Genomic DNA, 14,522 nt, shown 5'->3' with positions numbered 1-14,522 from the left:
TCTCAGAACTAACTGAGCTCTTTATTTGGGCGTTTCTATTAATCAAAACATTTCCTTGATTTAACTTCTTATGAAAATGGTAATTTTTCTTCCTCTTGAGTTCATTGGCTCAACTCTAGTGCCAAATATGATCAAAGGTTACGCTATTTGAGATCTGCTGCGTGATTTGTATGAACAAAGTAGAAAGCCTCAATCCAATTTAAACCGAACAACTGTTCACATTATAAAACTATCATTTAGTCTGAAAATAACAGGAAGAGAGGACTTTCAAAAAGAATATAGTAAAAAAATCAGTTAGATAATTAAGTAATTGAGGGCTGCATAGTGTTTCCTTGTCACTGGAGAAAAAGAAGTATTTTTTGTAAGCTCTTGTTCCTTTTAATACTGCAAAACTGATGTAACTCTGAGAAGGCAAACTGGCTTCCAGGGGACGTCCCAGGACGCCAGCCCACTGACAGTGTCTGTAGCATCACTGGTACTTGAGGCCATGAGGTTGTGATGGATTTCCATATCACTGGGGAAATTACAAGACTTGCAGTTAGAGAGGTAATATTTATCTATCATATTTGTAATATATATAAAATATTATTTTAATATTAGTAAATTGTTAGACAAATTTTGCTTTCCTTAGTGGCAATCTCCCATTGATGATATTATCTGGCTAAATTGAGCAAAATTGTATGGGAATACAGGACCCCATCCATGAACACATGTTCCCAACCATTATGGCTCCATATATTAATTAATATTTGTAACACGTTTCTAAACCAGAAAAGCTTGCCAGAGCTGAAAATAGCTAGGGGTGGGGGGGGGTCATTTTATCAAACCACTGTGGTGACGCAGTGCCACCTAGTGATGTTCTTCCTCACAACACCATGGTGTGAAAGAAAACCCATTTCAACCCCCTCCCCCCTTCTCGGGCTTTCCTTTATCAATTCTTCTTATCGTTACCTTCCAGTGTCCACAAGGCTCATTTTACACTTGCCAGAAGACATGTACTGTCATGACCCCTGCCCCAAATTACTTACATTCTCCTGGGTGACGTTATGATGAGATTTTACTCTTATTTATTTATATCTCTGCAGTAGCCCATAAATCCTTACACTCAGGAAGTGACGGCTTATCATTTTGATGCCACTACAGTTTAAAACATGCATTAAATTAACTGCCTGAGGGTTGTGACCTCAAATAAATCAGTGAGCAAATATTTCTTCTCTAGTAACCCTTTCTGCACACACACAAACACACTCCACTGATGAGAACCTCTCTTTCAAAACAGGTGATTCTGCTTATTTACCATAAAGCACCCGTGTCTCTTGAACAAAGTCCGATATTCAAGGAAATAAACAACGTTTTCAATGAACTGAAACTTTCTGGGTCTGGCTTGTCCCTGCTGCTAATGGAGATTAATTTATTTTTATTTAAGGTGATTTATTTATTTTTTTTCTTTTTCCATAGCTGTGAAAGGTTTTCCTCTTACTAGCAGAAAGGTTTTCCCAGGCTGGGAACATAGGTGCGGCTTAAAAGGGAGCGTTAAAAGTGATCCCACTTCAAGTGCTCCGTCTTGTCTGGAGGTTCACTCTATGACACGACCACATCATTTATAGCTATGACAGCCACAACACTATTGCAGGATGGCTGATGTGGTTATTTCCATTTTACTGATGAATATAAAGCATGGGGAATTTTAAGCAGCTGGTCCCAAGCTACAGGAAATTCTCGCTAAGATCAGAAACCCAGGTGTCTTCTTGAGTGTCAGTCCAGCTCCTCAGTCATGAACCTGTCAAGGCATTCTGTAGGTTTGTTGCAAAATTAATTGAAAGTAAATATTTGAGTCTTGTCACAGATTTGCATTCTGTTTGCACTTTATGCGCTATGACTTGTGGTCTTTTAAGGCATGGTGGCTGGCTTATCAAACATGAGCTTTAGCATCAGTTATCACGGACTCCTAACACAGTCACCCTACTCTGTCTGCACTGCAGATAGAGGGGCAGCTACCATGACGATAAACTCATCAAATTTGAATGAATTTAGCTCAAATAGCACTTGTCATGAAGATCAGCCTATACAGTCACGGGACACAAACCACCAGGAGTTTGAAAAAACAGGAGCTTGTGGGAATGCCTCAATAAATGGGTATTATTTCTTGACACATTTGTGCTGTTACCCACAAGTGCCAACATGAACCTAAAGCACAAAGGTAACTACCTCCCTTCATAAGTTTCCACCCTTGCTTTGTTGTTAAAGCCACAAGAAAGAGTATAATAAATATCAAGGTTATAGATTTAAGATGTAAATTTGAAGGGTTTTTTGTTATATAATGCTGGGGGTTTTTTGCTAGCAAAATTAAAATCATGTCTTCTGACAGTTCTTTACATTTAAAGGTCTAAAAGTCTGGTCCTCTTGAGAATCTGAAATCCTAGAATCAGGGAATTTATCATGATCACCCTCCTGGTAAATTTATTATGTAAGAAGCATCTACAAAAGAAAATGAGGAAAAAGAAGAGTGCAAAACTCAGAAAAGGAACTATATTTATTTTTTTATTAGAAGTGTGCTTTGAAATGAGTGAAACTATGTTTCAGCATGTAGAATATTCTGTAAATTGTCATACATATAGAGAATACATTATAAAATGTGTATTGCTCTCCAGTTCTAATGGTAAAATCAGACCGTTTGAAGGCATCCATAAATAAATTGTCTATTTTGCCATGTAATCGGTAAAATGAAGCACTACAATTCAGGCTTCATTAAACCAGGAAGAGAAAAAGTTTTCCTGTTATGATTAGTTTCAAGTGGTACTTTAAGGTCATAACCAACATCCATTCCACTAGAGAGCATACACCTGGTATAATACATTCCCTGCCCTAAAAAGCTATCAGGTGAAACAATTTGTGACCCGACATAGATAAAAATGACTATTTCAAGGGTTGGCTGGGAGTGGAGCAAACAGCAGCAGCTGGTACTTGAGCACTGTCAAGCATCGGACCAGGCTGCCCAGGGAAGTGGTAGAATCACCATCCCTGGAGGTATTTAAAAGATGTGTAGATGTGGTGCGGAGGGACAGAGTTTGGTGGTAACTTGGCAGTGTTATGTTAGCGGTTGGACTCGATGATCTTAAAGGCCCCTTCAAGCCCAAACGATTCTCCAATTCTATGTCACAGCTCTCCGAGTGCTGAGCCACCGTCCTGTGTTCCCTTGTTCTATGCCATGGTTTGTACAGTATCATTCACACGCACAGACAAGCTAGTGTGAATAATCAGGTGCAATGAAATGACAGAAGCCAGGCTCAGAATATAATTTGTTCCCCCAAGCCACATAAATCCCCTTTTATCACCCTCCACAGGACCAGTCCTGTCCCTCTGTGCCTTGAGGGGACGGGATGTCTCACCCCTCCTGCGGAGCTGATGCACCTCGCGGACCCCACCACTCTGCCCAGGGGCCAGCTCCTGGACTTTCATGTCAGAGGGGAAATATTCCTCAGTGTTTTGATTAAAATCCCTGGTGGTTGAATTTCAACAGCTGGATGAAAACCCTGAGGCCGAAGGGACCCGGGGGGTGACCAGGCTTTTGTGCACGGCCTCTCCGAGTAGCCTCTGGGCCGGGGGCCCACAAAGGTGGGGGGCCCCGGGCCCAAACCCCGCCTTCCCTGTCCCACGGGACGCCACGGCGGCCCCAACGGCCCCAACGGCCCGCCCCGCTCCGCCCGCCGCAGTTGCTACGATACGGCGCGGCGGCCTCCGCACCGCCGCGGCCTGGGGCCGCCACAGCATCGCCACCACCGCCGCCGCCACCATGGCCGAGGTGAGCCGCCCCCCCCCCCCCCCACCTTCCATTCCCCGCCTGTTTTTTTGGGCAGGAGGAACGCTGTACCTCAGAATCAGCCCAACGACATCATCTGTATATCATCTATATCTATATACCATATTTAAGTGTCGAGCTCAATTAAATCCTGTGTTAAAAGTAGAAGCAATCAGGCTACTTGTACATAGGCAGTAATAACACTTAAATTTTAGGAACACCTGCTATTCTTAAGATCGAGGGTGTGATTCTCTCCCTGCCCCCCCCCCCCCCCCCCCGCCTCCCCCATATGCTGTTACTGCTCTTCTTTTAACTCTGTTTATGATCAGAATCATAAACGAGATCAAAACTGAGGGTTTGACATTGGAGAGGAGGATGAAATCAGAAGAACACCCAATTCGTTGCCTTGAGCGCCGGAGCAGGTTTGGAGGGGTTACGCGCCCAACTTCAGCCATGCCTCGCTGACCGCCCGTCCAGCCAACAGCAGCTGGGGTTTGATATCCGAGTTGCCTTTGCTGTTCTCCCATTGAAATTTCTGACACAAAAAACCCCACCTCAAATCAGAGCCTTGGCACAGAGAGGGGATTTGGAGCCTGTGCCTCTGCCTGGGTGTGTCGCACGGCCTGAGCTTGCTTTCCAGTTGTAAGGGTCTGTTTTTACCCTTTTAATTTCAGGTTTTCCAAGTAGTATGAGCTTACTTAGTCCCTCCCCCAAAACAATGAAACAAATGAAACATGTCATTTTGCTCTCAGAATTCTATTTTTTTCTTTAGAATTTTGAAAATTCTCGCCTTTAAACTGTGTTCAGTGAGTAGGGGCCTGACCATTTTTGAAATAGCAATCCTTTGGTTTGTGAGGGAGACACGAACGCAAATTTTTAAGGTGGTGGGAGCTGTGCATCTCATTGCCTCTCCTCTGTGAGAGGGGCTCACCGAACATCCATGGCCGGGCTAACACAAGAGCTGTTTTGCTATCCAAGTGAGTCTGCCTCCGAGATGTGATTATAAGGATCTACCTAGACTTCAGGTTGCAGCGTAGAGACATTCCAGTCGGTTTTGAGCAAGCTTGAGTAATGGGAGCGATGTAGCTGTGACAGCGTGAAGCATCCTGTGGGTTGATTTATCTTGCTGCTTAGCAGATCAAGCTAACTGCCAAGAAGTGGCCATACTGCCTCCCCTCGGTATGATTGTGTCCTGTTGAACGGTATAATGGAGGCTTATTACAAGCTGTTTTGAAAAATATTCATGGAATTTGGGGTCCAGCAACCAAGCTGGCAAAATGGGGCATCAGAACTGATCTAGATAAAAATGTCCCTTGTGAAAAGTTTAACAGTAGCATTTCCTGCAGAGGAAGGATTGGCTTGCATTGGCATAACTGGAGCTTTCAGACATGCTTATCTGCAAGTGATTTGCTGGCACTATCTGCATAGAAAGCATAAACTAATCAGACTTCAGAGTCTAAAGAGCTGGGAAGAACTGAGGCTAAAATACTGGGCTTCCTGAATAGTTGATGTATTATTTAAACACTATCACAGTGATGATATTTTATAGATCTATCTTTAAAGTAGTTGTGGTACTCAATTACAGGAACTCTGACTGTTAAAGCACAAGTTATTTCAGTAAAATCGGGGGAGATCTGTTTGAAAAATACCTTCAATATGCATATCAAATGCTAGCAAGAGAACTTTTATTTCAGAAAATTTTGTCATGATTTCTTAGTAGCTGTTGCACACTCAGTATATTACTTTTTTATATTCTGGGGTCATAAGTGAGATTTTGAATTCTTCCCGTTTGTTGATTATCTATCTCATTTAATTCAGGAAAAGTCTGGCAAGCCATATCTAGAAGAAAGTGCATTTGAAGCACTGGAAAAAGACTTCCAAGAAGTCATCCATCTACTTAAGGGAGATAAAACTCTGGAAAAATTCCAAATAGAATATGAGAAACTCCATGCTGTTATGAAGAAGTCTCATGAAAATGAAAAGCGTCTCATGGAGAAATGCAGGGAGCTGAATGCCGAGCTTGTGGTGAATTCATCTAAAGTAGCTGCTCTCACAAAGCTCTCTAAGGATGATCGGGGAACTATATCATCAATGAAGGCGGTAAAGTTTTGAATAGAATTCAATATGATCTGAAATTGTTAATGAAATCATGATACTGCGGAAAGTATCTACAAGAACACTTTATTTTATGTAGAGAACTAGCTGGAGGACTAAGTGTAGAGCTGCCATTTCCAGTTCTTTAACCTCTGCTTTGCTACCAATCGCTTTGTTTCCTCAGCCTGGTATTTTTACACGGTCCAGTCAAATTCTGTGTTTATTTGCTCCAAACCAACTCCATCAGCTTTCAAGTACTCACTAATAGTTTTTGTTTAAGCTTTCCCTCTGTAAAATTGTATATTTTCAACTTAATCTGCAGTTTTTGATTCATTAATATTTTTGAAAGGCTGTTTGGATGTTAACTATTGCCAGAACATAAAAAAATCTACTTACGTGCTGAAATATGGATTGTAGACCAGGGAAGTGTCATAAACGCATATAAATTAGTGTTTCACGGTGTTTTTGGAAAGGAATCCTATGTAGCATTTCAATGCGATTTTACCAATTTACTCTGATGTGTTCTTTGTTATTATTGATTTGAACTCTGTCAAATCAAAGTGCTTGACTGGCTAAAAGCAGTCAATGTTTTTAGCCTTACAGTGAGGTTTGACTACCAGAAATGTAAAGCTGCCAAATCATTAGAGGACTGTATTTTGAACTTTTTTCCTTATGGTGGTTTAAAAACTTAGGCTGTGGTACCTCGATAGGCTTTAATTTAGCATTTAGTCGAGAAACCTCCATGCCTTACAATGAAGTGTTTTGTTCCAGTAAAATAAATTGTGTGGCAATCCAGAGTGATCTATAAGCACTGCAGAAACAGAAGTTCTTTGAAATGAAGTTTCTTTTCCTTAGAATTATGAAGAAAATACACTCAGAGTAAATACAAATAGCAGTGCTGTCATCCAGTGGCTGCAGCTTGCAAGCCCATGGTACTGTTCAAAGCATCCTCAAGGAGGAGGAAAACCGCGTAGAAAATCTTGTTGATTTTCACTGCTGCTAATCAAAACCTGGTAGGTGGATGTCAGGAACCGCAATGATCCTTATAATTTTCTTTCTGCTATTACATGGCAATACTCTGTGAACAGTAGCAGAGGCAATCCATCAAGATATTCCCAAGCTGAGGAGACATTGTCTTAGTAATGTCATAAAACCGAGGAGCGTAAGAGTAGGAAAAATAAGAGCCGTTCCAATTTCAGCAGCTAGTTTGAAGCTCAGGCAAGGTATGGCTTAACAATACCACCTACTATTGAACCAGCTAAGAGATTTTGGAGTGAAAATGCTGCTTGACAATGTATTCCTATTAGAAATGATGTGCAATGCACAACATGGGATATTTAAATTCTAGTGGTGTACTGTGGGACAGGTAAGCAGCACTGATACTTTTTCAGTTTGGTTATGAGAATTAGTCTTTCCCTCAAACGTTCAGGAACTATTTGGATATTGTTTAAAATGTTCATGTCATGTTTTGGGAGGTTTGTTTGGTATACTCTTCATATTTCATGTTATTCTCCTTTCTGAAGCTAAGTTCCATTACAGCTGTAGTATTTCACGACAGTTTTACTAACATTCAAAAAATGTGTTTTGCAGTGCCAAGTGTTTGCAAGTGTTGAGGAAAGTTCAAGTGCTAAAATAACAGAGATAATATTTTTCAGTGCTAAATTAAAGAAACAATCTGTTCCACTGTTTAATTATTTACAAAAGATAGGAGAATCCTGGTGGGGCTGTTCTTGTAAATGTGGTATAGTTGCTTCAAATTAAGTCCCTAAATCTTGGTGACTTGATGGGTCATCAGGGTAACAGGTGTACAGCCTTCCTCTTCTAGGTCATTGTTTCATATACAACTAAAAGTTCCAGAAGCAGAATTTTTCTCTACATGAAGCCTTTTTGTAATCAGTAGGATTTGTTTAGGGGCAGGGGTTAACTACACGGATCAGTGGCTGGTAGGACCCAAGTCAATAATAATCAATAGCGGTTAACTCTCTGATGGTTGTTCAGTGCTCTGTTTTGTAGTTTTAATAAACCGGACATAATAGCCTGCTGTTTACAGTCATATCAAAGGAGCAAAGTGCCAAGCTGAACACCAAGGGAATACAATTCTCTTTTTCATTGATAGGGATTCTAATCCACAAGGCTGCACTGGAAGAACCCTAGAAGGAGAATTTACAGGAGCTTGTACTTCCAAGCCTTGGAATTACCAAGTTTTCAATTTCCAGGGAGATCACTCCAGTATCCTAAGACAGCATTTCAGTAATTCTCAGTTCCTGAGCAGTGAAACTGCTGTGATCTTTCGGGGTACTTAATGACAATAAAGTAAGGCAGTCACACTTTATGAATTCTGATTCGCAATTTCCAGAGTTCCAGTACTTGTCCAAAAAATTTTGAATGATTCTAACCGCAAGCATCCAGTGTACTTCCATCTTTAATTATACAACAGACTGCAATGCACGTTACCTTCCTAACCATGTACTGCAGTCACCCAGTGATGCTGACATACTCTGCATTATTTCAGTTCAGCTCTCCATTGAGTAATAATGTATTATTTCCATGAAGGCTTCCACTGTCAAAAATTTCCTTCTCTTTACTTTTTGATTTAAAGGAAGCAATCTGTCAATCTGCTATTCAAAGTAAAAGACAGAACCAAGAAACAACTGCAGTGAAGCCCAGTTTCACTGATACTGAAATCTGTAACTAATTCTTACTTAGATTTTGCTTATTAATAGGGCCATCATCTGTGCATGCTAACTGTATTGATGAAAATTGGTTTTATTAATACAAATTCAATAAAATTGTTTTTACACATTGAAAGCTAGATAAAGTCCAAAAAGCACAGCTTAGGGTGACCTGAAGCCACTGCTTATCTGAATGGTCTCATTGACTTCAGGGGATCACTTCTGTGAATACTCACTAGAACAAAATACTCTGAAGCCAGTAAGACCTCTGAGAGGGCATATTGATTTTATTACCAGTTCTGTCTCCCAAACCTCCAATCATAATGATTTAATTCACCAATTTTAATCACAGTCTAATCAGCCAGCAGGAAGCTTTGATTTAAGTAATCAGCTTTAATCTTATTTTCCATTTGCATTTTTCTAGAGAACGGTTGGTTGCCTCTTATTGGTTGACAAATCTGAAACATGTTTATTTACAACTATATTTTATGCTTTTCTGCCAGTCAAGATGATACACTGTCTTCATGCCATTTTTTAAGCCTAGTATGCATTTATTTAAATTTCATAATTGAAGATTTTTATCTAAGATAATAATGAATGAAAAATTTATTATTTATTAGATGATACTTAATACTTTATGTGTGATCATTGCTGCATTTGAATAGAAATTAGAACTAAAAATGTATAAAACCTAAAAGTTGACTTTAATATTTAAAACTGTTTAAATATGCTTGATACATAAGTGAAAAGCACATTTTTCAGACTAAATTTTGAACTAAGTAATTTATTAAGTAATGAAAATACTGTTTGTAGGTATTGAATTTAATTCACTATAGTCTTCTTCAGAATTTCTGAACAAGTAAAGCCCACTGTTTAACTCTTTATTAATAGGTTGTGAAACAAAAAAGAAGAGCAAACATTCCTGGTCTTTAAGCTCCAGATGGTTTCTCGAATTTGGATATGCTGATCTAGTTGAGTAAATAAAATGAAAATCTATTCCCTCTCCAGTTTGAAGAGGCTACAGATGTTATGTTTTGTGTTAGCTTTTCAGCAAACTCTGGTAACCTGTTACTTATGCTAGTTCAATAGCTTGAATTTTTAATTTAGGCAGTAAACAGCTCAGTACTACATTTACTTGATTTAAAAGGGTTCAATAAATATATTAACAATATACCATAATATAGACATTTTGAGTTTAATGTTAAAAAGGGTTTTTTTAGAACCAGATATATTAATTTCAATAAAGAACTGCTGTAAAAAAATTGATATAAATGAAATTACTTTATATTCTTCATTGTGGAGGTGTTTTTTAACTTTTTTTCCCTGCCCCATTTTCATATGATGCAAGTAGGAGTTGAAAGGGATATTATGGCCTGATGTAATGATGCTTCTATCTGGCTCTTGGGGACACCCTGAAGCTAATGTCGAGCTTCACAGCCACAATTGGAGTCTAAATCTGTACAAGTCCATCAAGTCCAGAACTCCACCAGAGCCAGCTGAGAAAAGAGCATGAGAGAGAGAACACCATGCTGTGACCTGCAGTGAAAGGACTTCTGATGTCAAAAGTAGCGTCTTCATTATTTACTGAGTCTTTGGGAACTTTTCTTTCAGTCCAGTTGCTCTCTGAATCTATGCGTTTTTTTAGCACAGGATTCCAGAACTGGTATGAGCTTGGTTTGAGCCTGACAAGGAATAAGCCTGCTGTGTGATTCTTAAGGATCTGATTCAAGGGAGAGAGATGCAGAGGAAGTTAAAAAATCAAGTGAGCCCTCCTACCCTGTCCTGTTTGTGGGTATCAAACCCTGGGCCTGTGAGAGGCACATGAGGCTCTCATGCTGAAATTTGGCATGAGAATTGTGGCTTGTCTAAATATGTAGTCAAAATCAAAATACATTACGTCTTCACAGATGAAAATGAGCAACGAGGGAGAAAAGCCCAGACTAACATCTTTTTTCTGATCCAAATCAGTTATTTGGATGTTCATTGTCGTAACAGCTAGTAAGCTATTTAAGTAGATGGTACCTTTGCGGGCACTGAATTTTTGGCAGATTTTTTAGATATTAGTGAGACGCACAAGACCAAGACCTCATAGAGTACGATTTGATAATGTTCAGATCTATGTTTTAAAGAAAATGTATTAGAGCTTTTGCGGTGTAAATAGACATAGCTCGAATGGCTCAGAATTTGCTATGCCCTCGTCCAAAAGAAAAGACAACTGGTGAAGAAAACTGTTCTGAATCTAAGCATGAAAAGGCATGAAAATCTCTTTTCTTAATTAACAAAAATGCAAGGCAATTAATTTTTAATTTGTTGTTCATTTTCAATCCAATTTAATTTATGTAATTGTTTTCCATTTTGTTCCTAGGAGATTGAAAAGGCCTGGAAAATGGTGGATGCAGCCTATGAAAAGGAACAGAAAGCAATGGAAACGATTGATTCACTGCAAGAGGAAATTGCTCGCCTAACGAACTTAGTGGAGCAAGGATCTGGAGTATCCCTGGGACAGGAGTACAAGTAAGCTTTCCCCAGGGAGGGGGAAAGCCTGACCTTATTTGCCATCATTCTACACCTTGTTTAGCCATTTAAACACTACAAAGGCACTGGAAAATAGAAAGGTCTTTTCTGCCTTTTACTTTTCTCATGAGTGCACATTTATTGGTCTATGTGTTTATGCAGTGAGCAAGTACAGAATCAGGCTTTGAGTGAGTTCATTCAGCATTGCAGTAAGCTGAGAGATCAAATAAAAATCAATATTATGCACTTTCTCAGTATCCGTCATATTGTTTTATCTGACTATCATTTCAGCATACTCTGTATTTGAGAATAGGATCCTGTCAACATTTTTACATATGATGGCAGAAGGGTCAAGTAGATAAGTGAAGGAAGGAGGAGACTTGATTTCTCTTCTGTTCCTAGCTTTTTTATGGGGCATTATCACTGTCTGTGTTCTTGTTTGTATTTCATATTTATAAATTTTCAAGACCATGGTTTTTTTTTACTGAACACTTATACAGCCAGTAGCATAGAGGGACCTAATGTCAGGTGGAGGCACTAGCTGCTACAGTGTAAAAATAATAATGATCCTCAGGAGGTGCTCAAAAGCCCTCCAAAAGCTAGCGTTTGTAGTATCAGGCTGTGCTTATGCTGTAAGATTAAGTGTAAATTCAAAGATGAGATATTTGAGTGTAGCGTATTGACCCTATGACCTGTGCACTTGCTATCGAGACTGCTGATGTTTGGGCCAGCTGGTTCTGGCTTGAAATTTTCACACTGTGTAAGGTATTCATTTATATTATGCATTCAGGATATGCATGGGGCATGTTCATCTCCCCATGCACTGTGTATCCAAGCTGCATAAACAAGACTTGTGTCTGTGAGCAAGACCTTTAGTGTGGTCAAACATTTCCCCTCCAAGGAGTGTACCAGCACGTAAACCAGCTGGATGCATGATAAATCCACTACTTCACCTTTTGGCCCTGAAATGTTCTGGACCTGTGTAACAGGTTTCCTTCGATCTAAAAGCTTGGTCATTAAACCTTCCCCTAGTATAACTCTCCCTAGAGGCAGCTCTCTGTGGCTGCTTTTTGCATTTTTCTGCAAGAGCCAGGAGCCAAGACCTCACTCTTGCAATAGCCAGTTGCTGCCCAGGCTGCTGAGACCTGCCTACTTACAATTTCTTCTTAAAGTTCCTTCTGTATTGCCCTCCAGTTTCATGCTTAAATACTCTGTCCAGTGACAAGACCATGGGACTAGAGGACTCCTCTGCAGGTATTCAGCCCTATAGGGCTGAAAACTCTAGACTCTTTCAGAACTATAAGGCTGTTTTTTAAGGTTGAGCTGGAATCCACAGTGCTTGGACTTTCTTTCAGATTGTAATGTGTCCAAAGAGGGAGTCTGTTTTATTTTTAATTAGATGACTGTTAAGACATAACCCAGTTAGATGCTGCAGGGAGAATGGTTACAACATGTAACATTTTTGGTCCTTTTTTGGTGGAGAAGAAGGAATTTTGTTCCCTGGTAGATTTTTGTGAAACTGAAGGTTTCTTTAGACCCGTGAGGATGTGATATTACAAGAAAGACTGATTTATTGGACTAGGTTAACTTTTAAAGCTGCCTATGTTGACAGTGACTGCAAACACAGTAGATAGGGCATATAATTCAATTGATCAGCAGAGCCTTAATCCCAGAGGAGTTTTAAATGAAACAAATTACTTTTAAACTCCTGTTTCTCACAAAAGATCTTGCTCTGGCATAGGAGGAAAAACAGAAAGGGCTGTGACACTGCTTGACTATTATTTCCTTGCTTCCAGTATCCAGGATTTGCTAAAACTTAAAGAAGAGATAACAAAGGAGCGAGACAAACTCTTGTCAGAGGTCGTGACGTTACGTCAAAGTCTAACTCAAGCCACAGAGCAGCAGCAGGATACAGAGAGGGCAAAAAATGAGGCAGATCAATCCGTTATGCAGGTCTGTACAGATCACCAGGTGGTGATTTTGGGCTTTGTCCTGAACCATTCTCCACCCTTGCAATTGATCTCCATTGACTAGTATGCTACTGCCGGTTCTTTCACATCTCAATCATATTTAGGAGTGCTCAGAAAGGAGTCTGTTGTGAATTATTTTTATATTTTTCTCTACTTCTAGACTAGGTCCTTTGCAAAAAGTGTATTGTCATGTACCCACTGCTTCCATAGCTTCCCGATACCCTGAATGAGGCCAAGGTTCCTTTGCCTGAATAATAGTTATCTTTCATACTGGAGATACGTGGATGTTTTCTGCATTGTAAATCCTTACTCCTCCAAAGAAGCACTTAGAACATAGCCCTGGATTGTAGATCTGAGGTCTCTTGCTGTTGGCAGTGGTTGTCATATGGTGCCATACCAGCATTTGTAAGAATGTATCAAATTCTGACTTAAAAGCTAATTAGGCTGTTTTCTCCCATACTGCTTATGAGAAGCTTTTCCAGAACCTAATTTTTCTAATGGTTGGAGACCTTCTAGATTCTTCTTCATACTGATTCCTGCCTACTGTTTTTCAGCTTAAATAATTTTTCACCTCACCACTGTCTGTAGAGAGCAGTCATGTTCCATCCCAGCTTTACTTTTTTTGTTTCCTCTTTAAGTTAGGTTTCCTGTTTTTCAGACTGAGTAGACAGTTCTTCTTTACTAATCCATATGTATAGCTTCCTTTAAATGTGTATAGCAGCTAGAGATGCATAAGACTGAGGATCAATAGGATACTCACTGAATGGAGAGAAAGTAGAAAAGGATGGAACATGGGATACAGAACTCTGATACATCAAAATATAAAAACATAATAATGAGGAATAAAAGAATTTAAAGCTGAATATAAATAGGGGTTGGAGCAAGACAACAGGAGAAAGGAAAAGCAGAGAAGAACTTAAAGAACGGAGAAGAGATGGAAGCGGCATTTAGCTTACAATTTTTTGTTAATCACAAATAGGAAAGTAATGATCAGCCTAGGTTTCATGCATAGAACTCATTTCTGTTTCTAAAGCAGATGGTTGGGAATGTATTACAAGAGAATATAAATCTTTGCTTTTCTGACAGCATTGTGGGCATGGGAGAAAAGAGAGAGGATTGAAACTCCCGTCAAAACTCATTGAATCTTGCCAGCCTTAATCTTCCAATATGCACTTCATCAGCCCTTAAATTTATGGGATTGTTACAGCATTTGTAACCACCTCCCATTCTCCCGGTATGATATTATTCTCCACTTCAGACTGCTTAAATGACAATATCTTTTTAAAGATCCTGTTGAAGACCCTGTCAGTTTTGGCAGCTTTTCATCTGTGGGCTCAGAGGGAGAGGAATCTTTAAGCAAAGAACGTTTTTCAGTTGCTGGTCCCTGGCTGAACTGAATGTTTCCATGTGGATCAACCCCCCGTGTCTCCCCTCTGCTGATTCTGCTCCATCACATTTTTGGGGAGGGAGAGA

At 39.7% G+C, this 14,522-nt stretch overlaps 1 protein-coding gene across 1 annotated transcript in view; it reads left to right on the top strand.

Annotated features, from left to right (window-relative positions):
* Nucleotides 1-3,745: 3,745 nt before the first annotated feature.
* CFAP58 (cilia and flagella associated protein 58) overlaps nucleotides 3,746-14,522 on the top strand; it is a 60,218-nt gene continuing 49,441 nt past the window's right edge. Inside the window, exons 1-4 of the mRNA XM_063338686.1 lie at nucleotides 3,746-3,802; nucleotides 5,618-5,899; nucleotides 10,931-11,079; nucleotides 12,876-13,032. Of these exons, the coding sequence (XP_063194756.1) occupies nucleotides 3,794-3,802; nucleotides 5,618-5,899; nucleotides 10,931-11,079; nucleotides 12,876-13,032 (597 nt within the window). The 5' untranslated portion in view covers nucleotides 3,746-3,793. The remainder of the gene's footprint in view (nucleotides 3,803-5,617; nucleotides 5,900-10,930; nucleotides 11,080-12,875; nucleotides 13,033-14,522) is intronic.

The sequence above is a fragment of the Chroicocephalus ridibundus genome, chromosome 6 (assembly GCF_963924245.1).
Source record: "Chroicocephalus ridibundus chromosome 6, bChrRid1.1, whole genome shotgun sequence".
Classification (NCBI taxonomy): Eukaryota; Metazoa; Chordata; class Aves; order Charadriiformes; family Laridae; genus Chroicocephalus; species Chroicocephalus ridibundus.
This window is presented reverse-complemented; position numbering and strand designations above follow the sequence as displayed.